General features: G+C 45.6%; 5 protein-coding genes across 5 annotated transcripts in view; 2 read left to right on the forward strand and 3 right to left on the reverse strand.

Annotated features, from left to right (window-relative positions):
- ush (Zinc finger protein ush) overlaps window positions 1-7357 on the forward strand; it is a 63409-nt gene extending 56052 nt beyond the window's left edge. The window contains exons 3-8 of the mRNA XM_089258476.1: window positions 2728-3668; window positions 3740-4128; window positions 4212-4469; window positions 4535-5903; window positions 5976-6112; window positions 6251-7357. Coding sequence (XP_089114602.1) covers window positions 2728-3668; window positions 3740-4128; window positions 4212-4469; window positions 4535-5903; window positions 5976-6112; window positions 6251-6668 — 3512 coding nt within the window. The 3' untranslated portion in view covers window positions 6669-7357. The remainder of the gene's footprint in view (window positions 1-2727; window positions 3669-3739; window positions 4129-4211; window positions 4470-4534; window positions 5904-5975; window positions 6113-6250) is intronic.
- A 978-nt stretch (window positions 7358-8335) lies between these two features.
- Window positions 8336-9519, reverse strand: lwr (ubiquitin conjugating enzyme lesswright). The gene is made up of 2 exons (XM_030382696.2): window positions 9243-9519; window positions 8336-9170 (listed from the first exon to the last, which is right to left on the reverse strand). The coding sequence occupies exon 2, from the start codon at window positions 9065-9067 to the stop codon at window positions 8588-8590; it is 480 nt and encodes a 159-aa protein (XP_030238556.1). The 5' UTR covers window positions 9068-9170; window positions 9243-9519; the 3' UTR covers window positions 8336-8587.
- A 159-nt stretch (window positions 9520-9678) lies between these two features.
- On the reverse strand, window positions 9679-11544 carry LOC115561992 (signal peptide peptidase). Its single transcript, XM_030382684.2, has 3 exons — window positions 11155-11544; window positions 10228-11078; window positions 9679-10161 (listed from the first exon to the last, which is right to left on the reverse strand). The coding sequence occupies exons 1-3, from the start codon at window positions 11365-11367 to the stop codon at window positions 10050-10052; spliced, it is 1176 nt and encodes a 391-aa protein (XP_030238544.1). The 5' UTR covers window positions 11368-11544; the 3' UTR covers window positions 9679-10049.
- Window positions 11545-11837: 293 nt separating this feature from the next.
- On the forward strand, window positions 11838-13744 carry nAChRbeta3 (nicotinic Acetylcholine Receptor beta3). Its single transcript, XM_030382680.2, has 4 exons — window positions 11838-12227; window positions 12283-12494; window positions 12564-13182; window positions 13238-13744. Exons 1-4 carry the CDS (start codon window positions 12134-12136, stop codon window positions 13633-13635), a joined length of 1323 nt encoding a protein of 440 aa, XP_030238540.1. The 5' UTR covers window positions 11838-12133; the 3' UTR covers window positions 13636-13744.
- Window positions 13745-14167: 423 nt separating this feature from the next.
- Window positions 14168-21676, reverse strand: Ets21C (Ets at 21C). The gene is made up of 3 exons (XM_030382673.2): window positions 19811-21676; window positions 15085-15325; window positions 14168-14979 (listed from the first exon to the last, which is right to left on the reverse strand). The coding sequence occupies exons 1-3, from the start codon at window positions 20562-20564 to the stop codon at window positions 14421-14423; spliced, it is 1554 nt and encodes a 517-aa protein (XP_030238533.1). The 5' UTR covers window positions 20565-21676; the 3' UTR covers window positions 14168-14420.
- Between the last annotated feature and the right edge of the window lie 1217 nt (window positions 21677-22893).

The raw sequence follows: 22893 nt of genomic DNA on the forward strand, positions 1-22893 counted from the left end.
ATAAGATATGGCTTTTTAGATACCCTGTAAAGCTGAGCGTCTGTAAATATCGACATATACATGTATATCTCTCTATATTTATTTAGTGAAATGGAGAGATCTTTACTCTCTCTGTGTAGTGGGTTTTCGACTATCGATAGGTGATTCGTTGCTATCGAAATTAATGCTAGAAAAAAAGTATTTTTCTTACTTAGCTTCTTTACAGAGCATATCTTGCATATATAGAATTTTATTTTAACTTTCCATTATTCAACCTACTAAGCCTCTTTACAGGGTATCTTTCAGTTATCTACTGCCTGCTTTTATCTACTTTTTTTCGAGTTAACTGACCTTCGGCTCGCAGCGATTAGCCGCGATGGCGGTCCGGCATTCACCAGCGACAAATGAACAAAGGGTCGCCTGGCTCTGCCTTCCCCTCTCTTTCTGCCCTTTGGAGAGCCTCAGCCTCCCCACTCAATCGCTGCCTTACTTTCAGGCGGATGGCCCTGGCTTAAGCCAAATTGCTCGATTGTTTATGGCTGCATACAACGCCCACCAGCAGCAACAGCAGCAGCAGCAGCAATAGCGGCGGCAGCCTCAGCAGCAACAGCGGCAACAATGCTGGCCAAGTGAGAAACCAGCAACAATAATCTGCCGGCTGATAAAACGAAGCATCCCCTTGGCCCCTGCCCTTGCCATGGCCACAGTCTTCAAGCCGTCTGTGTATGTGTGTGTGTGTGTGTTGCTTATCGGCGAGGATCGATCGCAACTGCGACGGCAACGCCGCAGCGCAGCTGATTTAACAAATTGATAAACAATTGTTGGCGTTGGCGTTGCAAGTGTGTGCGACTGTGTGTGTGTGTATAGGTAAGGTGTGCGAGGCGGCGTAACGTTACGAAATGGCTAAACAAACGATATAGCAACAACAATAAAATGACGCAGAGCAGAGCTAATCCTCAGCAGCAGCAGCAGAAGCAGCGGCAGCAGCTGTTGCTGGCAACAGCAACATCAGCTTTTTGGGCTGCTAGGCAGGTCCATTGTTAGCTAAGCTTTGGCTTAGCCCGCACAGCCTTTGCAGTCGCTCTTGCTGCCGCTGCTGCTGCTGCTGTTGCTGTTATTGCTGTTGTTGCTGTTGCTGGCGTGTAGTTTGCGCCGTAACCGGCAAACACTTTACGTGTGCTGCTTATCGCGCACCAATCGATGGCAATAAATATCTTACAAATAAGCAGAATGCGCTGGAATGCACAGAGGACCCCAAAAGAGTTGAAGCCATCGCATTGGGCTTTCAATGGAGCTGAAATTCGGTTTTGTTTTTGGTTTTTGGTTTTTGCTCTTTGCTTTTTGTTTTATTTTTTGTATTTTTCGGGTAGAGATGGCGAAGGCAGATGCTGTCTGATTGTTCACGTGCAGCATTTTGTGTGTGAATTCGTGAAAATCGACACTGCAATTAGGGCGCAACGCGCGGTGGGCGCAACCGACGCGTCAATGCGTCCTAAGCAATCAAAAGACTGAGGCGACGAACTTGCTGCACAACAAATTACAGTTGCAGTTGCAGTTGCAGTGGCAAGGCAATGGCCGACTGACTGGCTGAGCTGGTTGGCAACAAGTTGCGCTGACATTTCAATAGCCAACAATTGACAGGTCAACGCGCATTGGCGGCCCGCACGAGCAGCGTACGGCCGAGCGGGGCCAGCTCTGTGGGCCGCGCTTATCGGCGCCTTCATATCTATTGCTGGCATGTTGTTGTCGGTTGACTGCAGTTGCGCCGACTGCAACTGCGACTCTTGTGCTTATCCGTCGCATCGCTGGTCGTTATAATATTTTGTGGCCAAAGTAAATACAAATCAGATGTCAGCCGGGCCGCTCTAATCATCAACTGTGTGCTAACTCTCTGACCACCATGCGCTTTTCCACTCGCCGGCTTTTCCACGTAATCCGCACAGCGTCGAGATGCGTTAGCGGGATAAACGTTCCGAATGGTCTGCGACTTCGACTTCTACTTCGACTTCTGGTCTGGACCTGGTCTTCGTCTTGGTCTTGGTCGACAACCTCGCTTGGCTTGCGAGTGGAGTGGAGTGGAGTGGAGTCAATGCTCAACGGGGACAACGTCGCATTGTTTTCACAGCATCGCTGACAATTTGTTCGATAATAATTGCTAACCTCTGGTCACATTTGACACATACATGGCATTTGCCGTGGCATCAGGCATCAGGCAGCGGGCAGCGGGCAGCCATCAAATTTCTGCAAACTCTTTGGTCCCACGGCGATTCAGGCAGATATATCAAATGGTTTCGTTTGTGTATATCTAAAATGAAGCTAACTAAAGTGTGTAGCATTAGCATAGCTAGACCAAGAAGATGCCTTGGACTCATAGTTGACCCAAAACTAACTTGAAAGAGAAACAACAATGCTATCCATGCAGACCAATCTCTTTTTCACTGAATGCTTACATTTAATCAGTTGGATTCATTAAAACAACTCAACTTTAAAATTATTGAATACCTTATAGTAGATCATACTATAGAATGCCAGGTATCGCAGTCATATGTTCCAAGTCTCAGTTCCAGCCACAGTCGCCAGTGCATTAGTTTTAAGTTAGTTCTGATCTTAATATAAAGTTCTATTCTCTAATAAATAATTCTCCTGCCTTAATTAAGCCCTTCCAAATTCCTAAGTCTCCTCGCATCATCTTATATAGCCTGACTTGAGCTGTCTTTCATTATAATCCAATTCCGCCATTCCTTGCAGATTCCAAAGATTTGGGCGCACACGAGTTGAGCGAGGAGAAAGAGCAGCAACAGCTGGAGGAGCTGCCCGAGGAGGAGCAGCTGGAGCAGCAAACTAGCAACGCCTCTGAGCAGCTGGAAGAGACCGACATGGACCACGAAATGGTCGAGGAGGAGCAGGCAGCGGCACAGGAGGCCAGTGCGCAACAGCAGGAGTTGGCTGACAGCTCGACGACTCCGCCGCGTAGTCCCACGCCTCCTGAGCTGGTGCCCAAACTGGAGCGTGCCGATTCGCCAGCAACGCCGCCCTCTGTCGCTGTCACGCCCAGTCCGCCGCCAACACCTACGCCACCACTGGTGCTGCCCAAGCTGCGTCTCAATGCGCTGCTTGCCTCCGATCCGGCTCTGAAACCCGATGCCAAGGAGCTGAATCTCGAGCCACGCCTGCTCGGTCCGCCGCCACAGCTAGCCAAGCCCGAACAGCAGCAGCAGAGTTTGCCCGATCCCAGCAGTCTGGTGGAGCCGCTGCTCAAGCCGGCGCGTTTCATGTGCCTGCCCTGCGGCATAGCCTTCAGCTCGCCCTCGACGCTGGAGGCGCACCAGGCCTACTACTGCTCGCATCGCAACAAGGATGCCGACGAAGAGTCAGCTGCCGTGGACAAGACCACAGCCGCAGCTGGCGTCGGTGGTGCCAATCCGAATGCCAACAGCAGCTCCAGTGGCGGCGGCTCCGGCTCGGAGCCACCCGCCAAGGTGGCGCGCACGGGCAAGCAGTACGCCTGCACGCAGTGCTCCTACAGCGCCGACAAGAAGGTCTCCCTCAACCGGCACATGCGCATGCATCAGACCTCGCCTGCCGCGCCCACCCTGAACAGCCTTTCCGGGCTGGCGGCCAACGGTGTGGTTGCTGCCGCCGCCGCCGCGGCCGCTGCGGCCAGTGCGCTCGAGGAGAGCTCTAGTCAAGTGAGTTGGTTGACAAGCAGGTCAGCGCCCAGCCCAAAATAATTAACGCGCCTCCCTCGCCCCCTTCGCAGCAAATCGATCGCTACTGCAGCGACTGTGATATCCGCTTCAACAACATCAAGACCTATCGCGCCCACAAGCAGCACTACTGCAGCTCCCGGCGCAGCGATGGCCAGCTGACGCCCAAGCCGGAGGCGAACGCTAGCAGCAACACCGGCGGCTCTGCAGCAGCAGCTGCGGCCGCAGGAGCTAAGCACAGTGGGGCCCACAGTCCGCAGACGCGCAACAAGACGCCGACTCCTGCAATGGTCGCTGCTGCGGCGGCTGCGGCGGCCGCTGCTGCAGCTGCCGCCTCGCTGCAGGTGGCACCGCCGCAACCCTTCCTGGCACTGCCCACCAATCCGATCATCATAGTGCCCTGCTCGCTAATACGCGCCGCCAGCCTCATACCCGGCCCACTGTGAGTATAGCTTGGACTGAATTGGAGACTTGGTTAGCTAATCCCTTAACCTAATCTGTTTCCAATTTTCATCCCATTCACAGCACCACCTCCACGTCGGGCATTGTCAATCCGGAGTCCACATGCTTCACCCTTGACAATGGCGCCCTCAAGCCGCTGGCCACGGCGCTCAATATCAATGCGCTGGCGGGCAATGCCACGCCCACGCCCACAGGCACGCCCATGCCCAGTGGCAATCAGCTGAGCATGCCCGCCCCGGAACCAGAGCGGCCCAGCGTCCCGGAGACGGAGCCCAAGACCAGTCCGCCGGAGCCCAAACGCAAGGAGGCCACTGGCATGCGGTAAGTCCAGGCTTAAACCTAAAGTAACCCCAACTTACCCTCCCCCTTGTAATCGCCTCTCACAGCGATACCACGCCCCTTGACCTATCCCTACGTCGCTCGCCCATTTCACCGCTGCTGCAGCGCCAGCGCCTGATGGAGGAGGCGCTGCTCGGCGCCGGCAAGGAGAACCTGGAGAGCAGCGGCCGAACCGGTGGCAGCGTGACCCCGGAGCAGATTGTGTGCGCGCCCTCGCTGCCCAGCAGCCCCTCGATGAGTCCGTCGCCCAAGCGACGTGCGATCAGTCCGCGCAGCTCTGGCGCGGGCAGCGCTGCCTCGATGTCGCCGCCAGCGTTGGCCGTGCCCCACCTGCTGGACAATCTGCAGCCACTGCGCTCCATGTTGCCCGGCGACTTTGCGCTATCCGAATCGCTGCTCGCCAAGACCAATCCGGAGCTGGCGCTCAAGCTGGCTGCTGCCGCTGCAGCAGCTGTGGCGGGCAGCAGCAGCAGCGCCGAGCTGGCCAGCAAGCTGGGCTTCAGTCCAGTCCAGTCCGGCGCCGCCCCTGCCCCGGCTGTGGCCACTGTTGCAGCCAATGCGCCCAACAGCCAGCCGCAGATCTATGTGAAGCAGGGCGTGTCCAAGTGCAAGGAGTGCAACATAGTCTTCTGCAAGTACGAGAACTACTTGGCGCACAAGCAGCACTACTGCTCCGCCCGCAACCAGGACGCGGGCGTGGATGGTGACTCCAAGAACGCAGTGACACCGCCTGCCGTAGCGGGCCCCGGCGTGCCTGCTGGCGCCTCATCCTTGGAGACGACGCCCGTGGCCTATCAGCAGCTGATCTGCGCCGCCTGCGGCATTAAGTACACCTCGCTGGACAATCTGCGCGCGCACCAGAACTACTATTGTCCCAAGGGCGGAGCGGCAGCCACGCCCGCGGAGGCAGCCACGCCACAGCTGCCGCTGCCCAAGGAGAAGTGCGTCAAGTGCAAGACACTGCACGATCACGGTCAGCCATGCCCGACGCCCCCAGCCACGCCCCAGCTGGCGCCGGCCAGTGCGGCTGTAGCGAACAGCGTGAACAAGTGCCCGGTGTGCGGCGTGGTCAGCCCCACCGCTGCGCTGGCCCGCAAGCACATGGAAATGCACGGCACGGTCAAGGCGTTCCGCTGCAGCATCTGCCAGTACAAGGGCAACACGCTGCGCGGCATGAGGACCCACATACGCACCCACTTCGATAAGAAGACCAGCGACGTCAACGAGGAGCACTACATGACCTGCATCTTCGAGGAGGATGCGGCGGCAGCAGCTGCAGCGGCCGCCCCGCCACCCCCCGCCCTGGGCCTGGACCTGCCCGCCGTGACTGCGGCCCAGGAGCAGCTGGAACAGCATGCGGCACAGATCTTCAACTGCGATCACTGCAACTATGCCTCCACCTACAAGGGCAATGTGGTGAGTACTGCTGACAGGCAGACGACAATGCTGGGCAGCCTGAACTCTAATTATGATCTTCCCTTCCAACAGCTGCGCCACATGAAACTGCTGCACCCACACGTGGCAATCAGCTCGCCCTCCATCTCGCCCGAGTCCCGTGAGCAGGATGCCAATGCCCATGCCCTGCCCGAGGCGGCGCTGGTGAATGGCGAACGCGAGGCGGCCAGGTAAGCATATGACCTATATATTTAGGGGTAGAGTGAGGGAGTGCCTGAGTAGAATATACCCTAAATCTATATTCATGTATATTTTAGAATGCCTAAGAATCTATAATTCACAGAGTCCTTCCTCTCCATCCATTTCAGCTTCCACATTAAGTCGGAGCCCTTGGAGCCAGCTGTGGCCACGCTGAGTCTGGTGCACGACAACAACAATTCGCCCATTGGCACGCCGCACACGCACATCAAAGCCGAGCCACTGGACATGGGCATTGAGGTGACCCCAACCACACTGCCGCCACCCATGGCCAATTCGCCGCTGGGGCCGAGCGCTGCGGAGGCCATGAAGAAATACTGCTCCACCTGCGACATATCGTTCAACTATGTGAAAACCTTTTTGGCGCACAAACAGTTCTACTGCAAGAGCAAGCTGCATCGACCGGAGGCCACCGATAGCCCCAGTCCGACGGTGGGCGTCGGTGGCGCCGCCATGCCGCTGCAGTCGCCCAGCGAGCTGCTGTTGCTGCAAAAGAACAAGGAGAATCTGCAGGAGGCGGCCATTTGAGAGAGCCAGCTGATGTGGGAGGTGCAGCGCAAGCAGCTGGAATGGTACTACAAGTGCTTCTGAGCCAACCACACAATCGTGCATCCACAAATATCAACCACCCACACAACCACAAACATCAACCACCAACAACACCACAACCACCGACACAGTATCGAAAGTATTTCCGGAGAATCTCCAACTGTTTCCCCCTGCGAAAATAGACAGATCCTGATTAATAATATCCAGGCAATATATAGATATACATAAAGACATAGATGTATATATGCGAATATATATAGATATATATATATATATATATTTGTGCTGTAGAAATCATGACATATAATGCATGCCAAAGCTTACCACTTAGAGAAGAATTCACAATTGAAGTGCAAGAAACTACAAGTTTTTCGATATCGAAATAGATCATAGTGTATCCAGGGAGTATGCTCCTCGAACTACCCAAAAAATGTAAGTGGAGTCTCTCCACGGTTGGGTTAAGCGGTATATAATCCTAATAGATCCAATAATATGCATATGCAAATCCAATAGCGTTCAAGCTTAAATAACAAATAAAACTGTGTAATTTAAATATATATAAATATGCATATAAACAAGATATATGTATATGTACTTTATGTATTTATTAAGAGTGTGCGACAATAAAAGTAATTAATTTATTCAAAATAAAATATACAAAATATAAATCTGACTTGTATTCTGAGGGTATTATAATCGTTGTATTATACATGATTTTTCAACTCTAAAAATTCCAATAAATAGTTTTGGAAAATTTTCCAGTTGTTAAGTAATAAATACGTCTTGAAATTCCGTTTGTTCATTCAATAAATATATCTGACAAATTTCTATTGTAAATTTAGGTGTATGATTTGAAATTACTTTTCAGTTTTATAAATTTTGTTCTTTATTTTATATATTTATAAAAATTTCAGCTGGAAATATAAACACGTATTTATGTCAACATTTATACATTTTCTTTTTATTTAGGTAAAAAAAATTGCAGATCATTAAAGTAAGTACATTTTTAACTGCATTTTTATAGAACTTGCATCTGAAAATAGTAATGCCAAATTATATTTGAATCTGATTCAATATGCAAAATATTTATTTGTAATATATTACTTTGGAAAGTAAAATGTCAAATAAATTAGACCTCTAAATTAGAGGCTCTAATCTATAGAGGACTTTCTAAATTTCAATTAGCTAACAGAAATTAGATTTTCTCTGCCTACTTTCAGGGTGAGCAATAAAATTTAATGATTTCTATAATTTCATAAGAATTTCCTTTCACCCCACAACCACCTCAGGGCGTTAACCTACACACCAAAAACCAAGCACTAACCAATTCTATAGGTAGCCGTTCTCTATGATATTCCCGGCGAGCATGAAAGGTCAAGTAAATTTGCCACGTTGGCAAGAGATGACGTCAGCATCGACAGTGTTGGCCATGCGAAATCATATCGAATGATTACATAGTATTATTAACGGGGCAACGTTTGACTGTTATTACATATGTATATCATATAAATTTATTGAAACACAAATAATGCGAAAATTACAGTGCTGTGAAATAAGGAATTCTATATGATGTAATTGTAATTTTAAGTAATTTATATGAATATGTATATATTTATAATTTATAATTGGTGCAAACCGAATTCATCTTGTTCTTATTTTTTATTGTTTTTTTTTTTTAATTATTTTTAAATCAACTTAGAGATATTAAAATGTTTTGTAATTAGAAGAGGCATTCACGAAAATGCCTCGTTCCTAAATGTTCGTTTGTGTGTGTGTGTGTTAGATGATCACTTGACTGCCTGCCCATTATTAACGCTGATTTGTGTGTCTATGTGCCTTCTTAGAGAGTAGCGGTATTCTCTGATGGTGCCTGTTTTCTTCTTCTTTTGTGGTACACTCTATTCGGTAGCAGCCATAGCACGCGCCTGTGCACGTACTCGCTTCTCGTACTCCAGTCGATTCTGACAGTAAATGGTGTATGCCTCCGCCTGGGCAGGATCCTTGATGTTGGGCTCGTTTAACAAGTCTTGAATGCCCAATAAAATCTGTTTGATTGTAATGGCAGGACGCCAGTCCTTCTCCTCGTCTAGTAGCGAGAGACATACGGTGCCCGATGGATACACATTGGGATGGAAAAGTGGTGGTTCGAATTTGCATTTCGGTGGCGAGGTTGGATAATCATCCTTGAAAATCATGCGTAACTTGTACAAGCCGCCCTCCCAGGGTGTCGATTTCTTTCCGGGAATAGCGCACTCCCAGATCATGAGGTTTAGTGTGCCATCGGGATTCTTAGCTGGTCGGGCCACAAAGCCAAATGGATGATCCTTTCGCCAAGCCTTACGCTCCTCGCCCAATCGTGTTATTGCAATTCCGGACATCGTGTGCTTTGCACCTCTTTTTGCTTGTCGTTTTTGCGAAATGTATTACTGTTTCTCCTTTTTGTCTTTCTGCTTCTATCTCCGATGTACACGCTGCTTGCGTCTGTGCAAAAAAATATGCTCACTATTAACGCTAAAATAGTGAAATATTTTGCATTATTACTTGTATAAATACCTTCGATTCGAGTTTGCTGTAGTAAACAGCCAAAACTACTTGCAACTTAGTGTTTTTTCTACCAAACTGGATTTTTTTTACACAAAATTAGCGCAATTTGACGGCTTCGGCTTGCATTAGGGATGGTAGAAAATATAATACATCGATACGCTACACTCTGGAAACAGTGTGACCAATAATTGAATAACTTGAAAATCCACAATATACCAGACAACGCTACGAATAGACTCTTTTACATTAGTTTCTTCTATTGATAAATATGAAATCAATAAAAAAAACTCGCAGTAGATATAGATATATGTATATAATATGTATATACATTTTATTGTAATCCAACATGAAAATCAACGACTGCTGTATAAAGTTCGGCCTCACCGATATCCAATAATCGATATTTCTCACAACGGAAAATTTGTCTTTAGGCTTATCACTGCTATTTTGGAATATTTCATTTTATTGTTCTTATATGTACCTAATTTTGTTACAGCTCATTTCTATAGACTTATGGATTTCTGATTTTGTTCAAAAAAAGGATTTGCAAGCTATGATATCAAAGCGTTTAAGCCTAATCGAACGCATTGGTGGTTGTGCCGTGTCTAGGATTAATCCTAAGTTCTTAATAGTCAAATCGTCTTTTTTATCTGATGGAAATACGCATTAAGGGACGCTAAAAGAGAAACTCAATCGCGAAGTATAAAATTTACGATGTACGTTTAACTTGTTACTCGTTAATAATAGAAGACTTGTAAGCAGTTTTTGTAAAGGGAAAGAGAAAGAGAAAGAAAAGCACGGAATTCATTTAATGAATTATTTAGCTTTTTTGGAATCTTTCTTCTTACTGCTGCTGCTGCTACTGCCACTCTCGTCTTTCTCTTTCTTCTCTTTCTTTTCCGGCTTTTCCTCAGGGTGATCTTCATAGCTATGGAGAAGACAAAGTTTAAGGTTATTAATAGTTTTAGCGGGATGAATGTCCGTGACGACTTACGCAAAGAGCACCTTCAGTTCGCCTCTGACCAGAGCCACCAGCAGAGGTGTGCCCATACAGGCGGGCACTAGGTAGAGCAGCGCCGGCTGCGCATGCTTGAAGACGTGCATCACAAAGATCGTAGCCAAGAGACCCATAAAGTAGGCAGCTAACGTGGAATAGAAGTAGATGCGCGTCTTGCGCTTTTTGCTATCATCGAATCGCAGCAGCAGGGCAATGAAGATGCCGGGAATAACAATATCACCTAGACCCAACATGGCAAAGTTTGAGGCGTTGATGCCATTGTCGAGAATGTCTTGAGGAAACACTAGCTTAATGGGCGCCTCAAAGCTTTTGGCCACAGTGACCATGACGTTGGTTCCAAACACCCAGAAGATGTCGTAGAAGAACAGTCCACTCAGCAATATAACACCCGTGACAAAGTTATTCAAATGCAACATCTCAACGCCGTTGATGGCGAAAGCCAAACCGAACATATTGTTAGCGATCCAGTGTTTCTTCAATAGATACCAGACGCCAATCGCCGATGAGATGATTAGGCAGATGATGTCGTGCGTGGAGAACTTGTAGTTGATGATGTCCTCCTTGTGCTTACCTTCACCCTTGGTGAAGTGTATGTGGAATGGTATTTTGGGCACAGCAGCTGGCATCAACGAATTGACAATTGGGCTGAGAAGGTGGGCCAACGCAATGACTCCCAGCACGAAGAAGTAACCGGTTAGCAACAAGTTGATGTGGACCTTTTGAAAGATCTGAAAGAACATGTACAGGCCAAAGAGCGCCACAGACGCGATAAGTGGAAAGTACATGGCATCCTTCTTGGTCATTGTGTCTGCCTTCTCGCCTGTCGACTACGGAAAACATGTGAAAGTTAATAAAGAGTGAAAGCATGCAACAAAAAAGCGGCTCAAGTACGCATACACATACCTTTTTCAGTTTATGCAGCTTAACGGAGCGTATGGAACCGAAAATAATGGGCAGCATGGCCATTATGACCAGGCTGCTATACGCCACGGCAATGCCTTCCGGCGTCGATGGCTTCTTTTCGTTTGTAATTGTTTCATTTTTTGCACTTGCATTCACATTCTCTAATATGCCCTTAATTGCCCTTTTCACGCTGCCAATGATTTCTTCCGCCATGTCTACTATTCTGCTGACTTTATCTCAGCTATGTTTAACTCTATATTTTCGTTGCCGTTGACGATTTCTATTGAAAACCGTTTCGGCTCGCGATTGGAGGGTAACAATTGTGACACGCAGCCACACAACAGCAACAACTACAATAACTGCAAACGACGCACACGTCAACGCTAGAGATGGCCGATAACATGCTAACTTATCGACTTAAACTGTAAAGGTAAAACAAGCACGGAAGAATATATTTTCAATAAAATTAGCTGTATGAATCTAACTTATTAAAGTTAATATTAATATTAATTATTTCTCGTGAGTCAACTCATTTAATATTGCCCTTAGAAGATGATAAATGAAATAAGTTGACAAGTCTCTGTTATGCCCATGTTATGCTCAAAATGGCACTGTCAACATTATCAGCTGTCAAATCTATTGATAACCCGTTAGAACTTTAATCGAATTTTTGAAAAAGTTAGCTGCCGACCAGTTTGTGTGGTTGGCTCCATTAACCACTGTAAGAACTGCGAATACTATCATTTGACTGCACAAGTCAGCGCTTGTGTTATCTTGTATAACTCTCGGTGGCAACTATGCCATTGGCTTTATCAGAGGCTGCTGCCATGTGCGAAACCCTCTGGTGGCTTTCGGATCGACGTTCAGTCGTTATCCAGAGACCGATGAGCTCACATTAAATTAGAATAAGTGAATTGTTGATCCACAAAAAAAAAGCAACAAATAAAAATCAGGCACATTGTGAACTTGAGGAACAACAATGTCGACCAAGATAAAAACATTGATTTCCGGTCGTGGGCTGCTGTGGTTGTTGGTGTTGGTGTGCCTGGTCGTTTCCGTGCCAAGCGCCAGTTGTAAGTGCATTAAATATAAATATCTTCACGCGTTTATCTAAAATCTTCTAATCAGGCACGCCGGATCACTTAGCTGCTCCCGATACGAAGTCAACCAATGTGAGCACTCTGGATCGGCTACAAATGAATCTCTTCGTTAACTACGATGCAAACGTTCAGCCCACAATTCAGGGTAAAGCTACAAACGTAAGCCTCGGTCTATCGGTGAACTACATAGATATCGATGAGCTAAACGGCAAAATTACGCTCCATTGCTGGCTGACTGTGGTAAGTGTAGATTGTAACAAAGGCTTGCTTAGTCAGCAACTTAATCCGATTGGATTGCTATTATTGCAGCGCTGGGTGGACGAGCAGCGTTCATGGAATATTAAGCAATATGACAACATTACCAAGCTGCATATACCGGACAACAAGGTGTGGAAGCCACAGATTATGATCTTCAATGCCGCCGCCGATGAGGGCAACTATCCTGTGAGCACACAGATGATACTGTCCAATGATGGCAGCTTCTTGTGGGTGCCGCCAGCCGTCTACACGGCCTACTGCGCCCTGAACATGATCAACTGGCCGTACGATCAGCAGATATGCAAGCTCAAGATTGGCACCTGGTCGGTGGGCAATCTGAATGCGGCCTACAACAAGGTGATCGATTATGATGACCTGGTGCAGTCGAGTGAGTGGGAAATTGTCAGCGGCCGGACAGAGTCTGTGCACAAGGACTATTATAGCTACGTGGAGTTCATATTTACGACACAGCGTCGCTCCAGCATGTATAAAGCGATCATCTTTACGCCGGCCTCTTGCATAGTGATCCTCACGCTGGCCGCTTTCTGGCTGCCGCCGAAGATGGGCGAGAAGATAATGGTCAATGGCATACTCATCCTCCTGATTGCCTCGTTTCTCATGTACTTTGCCCAGCTGCTGCCCGTGCTGGGCGGAAATACCCCGCTCATTGGTGAGCTAAACGATTTCATTTCCTCTAGATTTCCTTAACCAAGTCTTCTTTGCAGTTGTATTCTATAGCGCCAGCCTGTTGGTGCTCAGCATCTCAACGATTATTGAGGTTGTAGTGCTGTACTTGGCCACGGCACAGCATAAGCGTCGCGTACCGGATATAGTAAAGCGTCTTTTGAACGGCAAACTGGGCTCTTGCCTAATGCTCTCTCACTTTACCAACGACGCTGAGCTGCCAACAACGCAAAACAATGGCTTGCCCAAGGAGATGGATGAGAATTTGTACAACAGTGTGGATGATATGACCAGTCCGTTGGACATCAATCCCACTGACACGCCCTCAGCGCGTGCTCTACAATTCGACTGGGTGCTGTTGGCCACAGCCGTGGATCGTATTTGTTTCATTGCCTTTAGCCTGGTCTTCATAGTGTTGAGCATTGTTTATATTGCCTAAAGATCCTAAAAAATACCCTCTTAAACTAGATTTTTGTTATAGATATACATACATATACATATGTATATTTGTATTACTTTTACTACAATACTCAGAGAAACAACTTTCTATTATTTTTTGTTTTGAAAACGAAATTTACGCAATTTTAAAATTTAAATACAAAATCTATCTATAAGAAATACTTATCTACCATTCCGTGCTCAAGTAGGACGTACTCGATTAAAAGATACCCCCATTCCATTCATTCTCTTAACTAATTCCTTTAAATAAAAGAAGTTTTTGCGTATTTTTTCTTAAAGTGTATTTCTATTTGTGAATTTTTTTTTGGATTTCCTCTTTTTCATGTCCAATTTATGAACTTATCATTATAGTTATTTAAATAATATGTTGAGAGCTCTATGTACATAGACACACGCATTAAAAGTAAAGTATGTGGGCTTAAAAGCGACATTTAACAGACATTGTAACAAATTAGTCAGGCCGGGTTAGATCCCGGATACTTTCTACATGTATTGCTTCCTTTTTCCATAACTTCTTTTTTTTTGTTTTTGGTTGCATTGCTCCATGTATTTATCACATATGAGAAATTACGTAATTAAACCAAAAGTAGCTGGAATTAAGCGAAATGACCTTTTTACAGTGTGACCCCTGGCGGCCAGAGCGAGATGGAGATACGGCAACTGGCTCGGCTTGTGCGCAGCGGGCGGCCCTTGCGCAAGCCCGACCCCCGCCCCACATAAAAGAGCAACCCCTGACAAATTGGGGTTGGCCATTTGCCATTGCAATTAAATTCGTTGCTCATAGGTCACATTGGCGGAGGCTGCGGATGCTCTGGGCTCCTGCTCTGGCGACTGGCTGGAGCCCGCCGTGGAGCCCGTTGGCGCGACGTTTGCATAACCGCCCGGGCCGGCAAATACGGACGACACCTGGGCAGGCGAGGGCAGCGACGAGGCTGTGGAGGGTGACGGGAATCCTAAACTGGAGCAATTCGAGGCCGGCGATGCGAGCTCCCCGGCGGCTGCAGCGGCGGCAGCGGCGGCGGCGGCATGCGGATGCAGCAGCTGATGCGGATGCACATGCGAGTGATGGCCATGATGGGAATGATGCGCCAAGTGGTGCGGCAGATGCTGTGCGGGCAGAGCATGTGGGCCACCGCCAGCGGCGGCATGTGGATGCGAATGATGATGATGATGATGATGATGCTTATAGGAACTAATCATGCTGCTGGCCGGATCACAGCCCTGTGCCTGCGCCTGGCAAGCGGCCATCAGGCCATGGAAATCAAATTTGTACGCATAGCGCTTGCCGTGCACCTTGGTCATGATATTCTTGTCATAGTAATAGCTGCAAAAGAGATGAAAAACAAATCAAATGGCAAATAGAATTGAAAACTTGTTTGTGGCATGACTCAGAGAGCAGGAATTGTTGGTCTAGTTCGTGGAGACTTACCGCAGAGCTCTGCTCAGCTTGTCGTAGTTCATGTTTGGCTTGGCCTTGCGCTCGCCCCAGCGCTTGGCCACCTCGTCCGGATCGATGAGCCGGAACTCGCCCGATTGGCCCTCCCAGCTGATGCAGTTGGCGTTCGACGAATCAGCGAGCAGCTCCAACAGAAATTGCCACAACTGTATTTGCCCGCCCGAGCCCTGAGCGACCAATCGGTGCGAGGCAGCGTTCAGCAGCTGATATGGATCTAAAAAAGAAAAAAGCGCAAACAGAGACAAACAGACAATCAAGCAACAGATACATACAGCAATTTATATATGCACACACACACACACGCACACACTGAGAGACAGACAGCAGCAGTGAGAGGGAGCGTTCGCTTGAGCTCGCATCAAACGAGATTTGCTGGTCAATGGCTGCGCGGTCGGGCGGGGTTGTTGCCGCCTGGACAAGGCGCTGGCAACGTGGCATGCAAACCAAATGAAAGACCATAAGCCGACCAGGTCCGATTCCACAGAAAAACAACCGCAAGTACACATAAATCCTCGAGCTAGAGCTTGGGATATTCCCGCCATCAGCGGACGTGAAAGGCCTAGAACAGGCTCCCAAGCAGGTGCCAACGGTCTACTAGACTAAAGATACTCTCTAGCAGTTGCATTGCAAAGCTGAGTAACTAACAGCTATAGGATTTGTGAACTTGATTTGATAGACCTAAATGTTAGCTGAGGATTTTTAAAATTACTTAAATATTCAATGAAATAATTGTTATTGAAGAATAGAATAATTGAATAAATATTTGTAGATCATTTAAAAACTAAATTTTTGTTTTGCCTTTTATGCTATCTACCTATTCAACTTTAGTTCTTAACATTTAATTATTATATTTAAATAAAAAATTTATTATTATGTTCAACAATTGTATAACATCTATTTCTGATTTTGAGACACGTGAATAAATAAATAATGATTATTATTTATCAATTTTAAGCAAGACTATTTGTTAGAACAATACTGATAAACTTGTACATCTTATAAAACATTCGAAGCTCAACTAAAATCGGAAGACTGTAGATGACAATATCGCATTGTTTCTTATCAATACTGACTATATACTATACTCCCAGTGTACTACACTACGCCGTATATACATACATACAACGTTAATTTTGGTCATTCATAAAACATTATATAGTATACTTTATTATGATATTCAACTTGAATCGAATGTATCAATACATCAATTTAAAAACTACCATTTTAGACAATAAATCCTATAAATACGCATATATCGCATGTATCAACGTATCAATCTGCTATCTACCTAGGGTATTCAAAAAGTTCCCCTCATATACAAAATTGTCGGCTGCAATCAACATAATTCCAGGTGACTCATGGTCAAGAGAAGACAGTTCCGCTAAAAGAAGAGGCAGAAAGAGAGCGACAAATGCGTGTATGCAGAGAGAGAGAACGACAGAGCGAGAGGGAGAGAGAGAGAGTGCGAGATCAAATAAGTAAGCAAGCAAGAGATCGGAATTTGCTTCCTCAAATTCTATCAAGCTTTGGTATTTCTATTCTTATGCCAATTCGTGTCCGGAAATGCCAAATGTTTTACCATTGAAGATCATGGAGCTATGTCCGTTATGCGCGGTGCCAGCAGCATGGCCGTGATGGTGGTGCTGATGGTGATAGTGATGCACGGTCGTATGGTGGTGCGGATGATGTGTTGCCGGCGGTGCAGGCTGCATGCGCAGCCCGAAGCGTCTATTCAAATCCTCCGAGAGGCGCCACATGACGCCGACGTCGACGCTGACGCTCATTGTGCGCGGAACTGAAGCACTTTATCGTATGAAAACACAAATAACTCTACGGCGACATATTCTCAGAAAAATTCAATTGTATAAGAAATATATATACATATATATATATGTATATATAATATTGGCTTGCGAGCAATTGACCCAAATTGCAATTATTTCTTTTATTTTTATTTTGTTATTTCTGTTTATGTGATCTGGCTTTTTTATGTCTTTGCTTCACTTTAACATTATTTACAATATTTATTAAAAGCTGAATAATTTTTCAAATTTCTTGTTAAGTGTAGTACAATTTATTTATAATTTTTTTTAAATATTTGTTTCGGGTCAGAGCGCAAAAGTGCGAACTGTTTCGGGCGAACTCCATGTGGCAACTGCTGCCAAACAAAGCGGCACCCAGTGCTCCATGCGCTATATCAAAAGACATACATATATACGCACACATACACATATACATATAGCATGGGTATTATATAGATGTATAGCTATCCAGACGCGAGCAATGCCGAGGCGCAGCTCACCTGCGCAGTTGGTGGTAAATGCTGGACCAAAAGTCACAAAAGGCCACGTGCAGCCACTCAACCCTCGCCCAGCTCAGCGTCTGCCTCACCCCCTCCCCCGCCCCCCGACCCCACCACTCACCCACTCTGCCATTCGCTTTGGGTGTAGTTCAGCTGTAAGCTCTGGCAGAACAACATGTAATCCTCTTTGGCATAAAAAACAAATCAATTAAACTGGCAGAGACACAGCGCCTCCTTAACATATACCAATGTCAAATCTCAGGAAGGATGCAACGAATTGAATATTTTCCTGTCCCACACAGCAAGCTAACCAACCGACCCACCGGCTATCAATGTACTCCACCCACAGATGGCGCCGCCCGCTGTGCCGTTGTCAGTTGGCAGGAGTCCTGACTCCTGCTTTTCGCTCGTGTTGACTTTTCTGACTTTGCGACTTTTGCGCGTCGGCGCTTGGCGGGGATTATTTTGATTTTATTATTAGATGCCACATCCTGTGAGAAATTATCATATTTACATCGTTTATTATTAAGTTCATCACTCGAACCGCACACACACACACACACGCACACGCCCCAAAGGGCGTGGTTAATAGCCGTCGAGCAGGCGGCGAAAAAAAAGTGTTGCATACTTTTGCGGTCGCTACCAAGGCGTTCTTTCGAGAGATTTACGTTTATGGGCCACAAGTTGTACGCGTCGCGCTATTACGGCCAAAGGATGCCGCCAGAACAGGTGCAAGTATATAAATATACAGACTTACTTAATACAGTGGTAGCCCGCTAATTAAAACGTTTTCTTCTGTGGATCAACTTCAGCCTAACAATAATAATCTTGCACTTATGGATAAGCTATAGTATGGCAATATAACATTTGAATGGCAATGCTTTCAGCACTTGGGAATGATTTGCAATCTATAAATTATATGTTTTGTTCATTGAGTTTATATTTCCTGGAATATACGCATATATTATGCACAACTGATATTAATCTTTATAAATTTAAGAAAAAGCATAAATTATGGCTTAAGTGCGGAGTGAAACTGGGTATTATGAAATTTATACAAACAGTTCACATAATATCTCTGCGGGCGAACCCATAACTCTATATACAATATTAACACTTATTGATGATTTGATTTAGATGCAATGAAACTGAATTATACTAGAAGCCTCCACTTTGGCAACCTCGAGCTACACTGTGCAACACTTGTTATCAGGAGAATTTCTTTTTTATAAGTTCTATTGCTATATTTTTAACTATTTTTCCATTGAAAGTGTCTTACGTAAATTTGATATATGTATTTCAATTTCTTTAATGAGAGCTGAAGCATGAAGCATTATATATATATATATATATATATATATATATATATATATATATATATATATATATATATATATATATAGAATGTACAAAATATAAAGAACTGAAATCGAAATTTGCTGACGCACAATAATGAATTGTGCTCAGGGAAGTCAGGATTAATATAAAATTTAATTCATTCCATGTAAATCGCAAATCTTATTCTAGACTCAGCGACTTTGATTGAGGCTAACGCACTGCACATAAACGACAGATAGGCGGATGGACAGAGAGCCCTCGTTTTTCCTGTCGATACTTAATAAGGATAAACAGATTATAATATAGACTTCACCTCCTTCCTGCGTCTACATCTGCTAGATAAATATATTATTCTTTTATAATTATATATGTAATATATGGGTCAGTTTAAGAAGTACTCGTTCGTAATTTATGTACAAAATAATTTCATTAAATAATACTTCATTTATAATTTGTATTAAATTTGTATTTAATTTCAACGGCCAAAGTTCAAGCTGCCGAAGTACTACTGTAGTGTATATATCTAATTAAAAGTCAGTTTAATCCTGACTGGGAAGAGTTCACATTGTACTTGACTTAATCCATACATGCTCAGGGCACCCACCCACCCTCACACACATACATATGTACACTATATACTCTCCAGCCCCTTTGCGAAGTCCCACCCCCAGTTGGCATTAATTTCACGCCTTTATCAATAGCCCAGCCATTTCGTTTGGTATTGGGTGTGAAAAAAAAAAAAAACAATCAATGAGGGACATAAGTAACGCTTCTATCAGCGCCTCCACATCTTAATCAGTTGCCATTAGGTAGCACTGCGCGTACGGCAAAAAGGATTCAATTGATGCCTGGCCGACCACAAAGAAGGACCCAAGGATAGCAGAGCAACTGATAGCAGCTGCTGCTGCCTGGCTTCTCTATATATTGTTTGACCTTAAACGTGCCACTGGGAATTGACGACGTGCAGCCAATTACAAGCAACTCAATCTGGACAGATCAGATTTATGTGGCCATAGATTGGGCCGAAAATAAGAGAAATAAACAAACACCTTCACTTACTTGGCTCGTTCTCGTTGAGCATGGGACTCGTCTCCCTGCCGGTGGCATGGTAGAGACTGAAGGCGAAGTGTTTGGCCAGCAGGATGCCGCCGCGCCTGGAGCCGGCACAGACCCAGAAATCGGCGCGGCTCAGCTGACACAGCTCCTTGCCATCTTTGGGAAAGCGGGTGATGTCTGGCTCCGGTTCAATTTTGAACTTGCGCGTCAGCCACTTCACCCAGCTGGCAATGTCCTCGGTGGTCCAGGCATGCGGATCCACGGGTACCAACACAGGTGAGCCGGGCTCACTCTCCGTATCGGAGCCAACTGGCGCATCGGCTGGAGTAGGTGATGGCGGGCGGGAGGTAGCGGGTGGTGAAGATAACTGCTTAGCAGGAAAAGGAGAGCTGTGCCTGCTGGCGCTCCTTCTACTGGTGCTGTTGTTGTTGCTGCTGGTGCTGCTGCTGCTGGTGCTGCTGCTTGTGGAGCTGTCTGAATCTGTATCCGAGCTGGAGGAATCAGCTGTGCTACTGCTGCTGCTGCTGCGTCGACGTCGTCGTTGCCCTCGATGATGATCAGCCGCATGCTTCGCCGCCGCTTCGACGGCCGCTGTCGCTTTGGAGGAAGGTGATGATGCACCGACACCTTTGGGTCGGGCATCTTGGTGCATGGCATTCGAGCTCGGCACCGGCACTGACCACAGTGCACCACACACTCGGCTGTCTATTTTTTGGTTTATATTAAAACTCTGGATCTGGCTGCCCAGAATGGCCATGGAACTGGCGAAACACTGAAACACTGAAACACTGGGACACTGCACAGTATCAGCTGCAGCTTAGAGTATTTATCTCGATTTTCATTGAGCTCGTCATTGTTGGAACGATGGAAAAACACAAGACAAGGTCCGCTTCGCTTAGCAAACGGACTTAGGATTTAATAAAAGCCAGCGCGGTGATTCACACTATATTATTTTATTTGTTATTTCCTTCTAGTATTTCTCTTCATATGCACGCGCGCAGTAAACACTGTTTATTTAGATTAGGGAGAGGGGGTTTCGGAAATTTTAACAAATTCAAAGCCGGTTCGAATTCAGTTAACACAGTGGAAAATTGCAGCTATGGAAAATTGTTTGCAATAACCGTTACGTTGCGATCGGCAAGCATCCGCACAGGTTCGCGTATGACAAGTTAATGATCGGCGAAAATTGAACCACGATAAAGTCGTGACGAAACAGCGTCAACAGCGTCAACGCCAAAAAGCTTTCGCTCTCAAGCTCCCGCTCTCTGGGTCACTCTCTCTCTCTCTCTCTCTCTCTCTCGCACGTTGCGCTGCTCATTTTGTTTAGGCACGCTGGTCAATTAGCTAACCCAAACGTATCGAAAACCGCGAATTGTACGCCATTCGCTAGGGGGATCGCAAAAAAATTCAAAAAGCTGAAAAAGCTTTCTGCTGTGCGAGTCTCTCTCTCTCGAGTCGCGATTCTTCGTTATCTACGCTCGCCGACGGTGACGTCGTCAATCGCGTTGAGTGAGTCACACCGAATATGCGGGCGCACACTTAAACAAGCAAACAAGAGCACGTCATGGAGTTTCCCAGGCACAGGTTTCTCAACTACAGCTTGAGCAAAGCTATGCTGGTAAGAGGCGGGAGGTGCGTAGGGAGTGGAGGGTAAGGTCGTTTGGCCGGCTGCTGAATAAATTCATTCATTCATACTACGTTCGTTTCGCTCGCTCACACAGACGCCAATATAGCTCGTCATAATTCCAGGAAAGCCCACATGACTCTTTCGGTCGACTAACGCTACGATCGCCGTTGCTCGTATTTTGCTTTGAAACAATCTCAAAATTATTCGCTAATACGTCGATGGCGACCGAAAAAGGCATCGACTGTCCGCTGCGTCCTCTTGCTTTTGATCTATATATCTGCTGCTGCTGCTAAGTGCTGCGCGGCTGTTGTGTCAGCTCATTCATTCACGGGAATCGTTCATTACACGTCCAAATACAGTATATTCCAAATCTTGCGAGCCCACCATGATGACACGAGACCAGCAATGCCGGCGGCGATGCCGGCAATTATTACGAATACTAACATTACACTGGTCAAATCTTAAGAGTTCCAAATTTCTTTCAACATAACATAATAGTAATTATATTATTAAATAAATAAGTAAATGAATATAAATATGAAAATATGCAAAACTATACACAATTTTGATTAATTCTCATATTCATTTTATTTTCTATTATTATTTTGAGCTGTGAAGTAAAAAGCAAGTATACACTGTATAAACAGCCTTTATTTCTAAAACTAAACGCAATATTCGATTTCAAAATTAAACGTAATAAATTTGAATAGTACGAAGTGCACAGTAGAAAGCTATAAAAAAAAATCTGGAAATGCAATATTTGGAAGTACTTTAATTAAGCTTTCAAGTTGAGCTTTCAAATTGAGCTTCTTTTATTTGTTTTTCTTTAGTGTATAATTGATGTATGCGGATCGCACAACAAATAGACGATTGCTCTATTGAAATTATTTGAATTCAGCTCGTAATTCCGAGAAACAATTCTGATTTCATAGTTGTAGGACGCATATGATTCATACAAGCGACTATGACACGCGCCCTTCACTTCTCTTCGACCACATAATCACGGCGCCACGAGATATTGTATTTATTTTCGCTTTTTGTGTGGGGGAGATACGAGATACAGATACATATACAAACGTACGTATAGTAGACCTGTTGTATAGAGAGCTTTTACTATACGTAAAATTTCATTCATAACCATTTGTTTAGCTTCTTTTAGCTGTGTTCTATTGTTGTTTCATTTTGTTTTGCCGTGAGTATCTCTATATATGTAGGTGAAAGCTCATGTAATCGTAAGATATTCCGATTGCTCATTCATAAATTGGCGATCGAAATTATGAGTGCCTTACATTGTACTAATTATATCGTTTCCCAAGTTATTATTAATTTGCTTACCTTATGAGTAATACCCTGTAAAATAGAATGCAATTAATGTTTATATTTCGAAGTGAATATTTAGTAGATCTGCTATGTATATATATCCGTTGCTTATAATTTAGACCTAGGTTAACTCGCAATG

This window comes from Drosophila navojoa, chromosome 3, assembly GCF_054131105.1.
Source record: "Drosophila navojoa isolate 15081-1374.11 chromosome 3, UAZ_NAV_1.0, whole genome shotgun sequence".
In the NCBI taxonomy this organism is placed as follows: domain Eukaryota; kingdom Metazoa; phylum Arthropoda; class Insecta; order Diptera; family Drosophilidae; genus Drosophila; species Drosophila navojoa.

Coding starts and splice junctions, on each gene's coding strand:
- lwr (XM_030382696.2), bottom strand. CDS start 9,067: ATGTCCGGAATTGCAATAACACGATTGGGCGAGGAGCGTAAGGCTTGG.
- LOC115561992 (XM_030382684.2), bottom strand. CDS start 11,367: ATGGCGGAAGAAATCATTGGCAGCGTGAAAAGGGCAATTAAGGGCATA. Junction 11,079..11,154: donor AGCTGCATAAACTGAAAAAG/GTATGTGTATGC, acceptor TGTTTTCCGTAG/TCGACAGGCGAGAAGGCAGA. Junction 10,162..10,227: donor GAACTGAAGGTGCTCTTTGC/GTAAGTCGTCAC, acceptor TCTTCTCCATAG/CTATGAAGATCACCCTGAGG.
- nAChRbeta3 (XM_030382680.2), top strand. CDS start 12,134: ATGTCGACCAAGATAAAAACATTGATTTCCGGTCGTGGGCTGCTGTGG. Junction 12,495..12,563: donor TCCATTGCTGGCTGACTGTG/GTAAGTGTAGAT, acceptor CTATTATTGCAG/CGCTGGGTGGACGAGCAGCG. Junction 13,183..13,237: donor CGGAAATACCCCGCTCATTG/GTGAGCTAAACG, acceptor TCTTCTTTGCAG/TTGTATTCTATAGCGCCAGC.
- Ets21C (XM_030382673.2), bottom strand. CDS start 20,564: ATGGCCATTCTGGGCAGCCAGATCCAGAGTTTTAATATAAACCAAAAA. Junction 15,326..19,810: donor GCTCAACGAGAACGAGCCAA/GTAAGTGAAGGT, acceptor TTTCTTTTTTAG/ATCCATATCAGCTGCTGAAC. Junction 14,980..15,084: donor AAGCTGAGCAGAGCTCTGCG/GTAAGTCTCCAC, acceptor TCTCTTTTGCAG/CTATTACTATGACAAGAATA.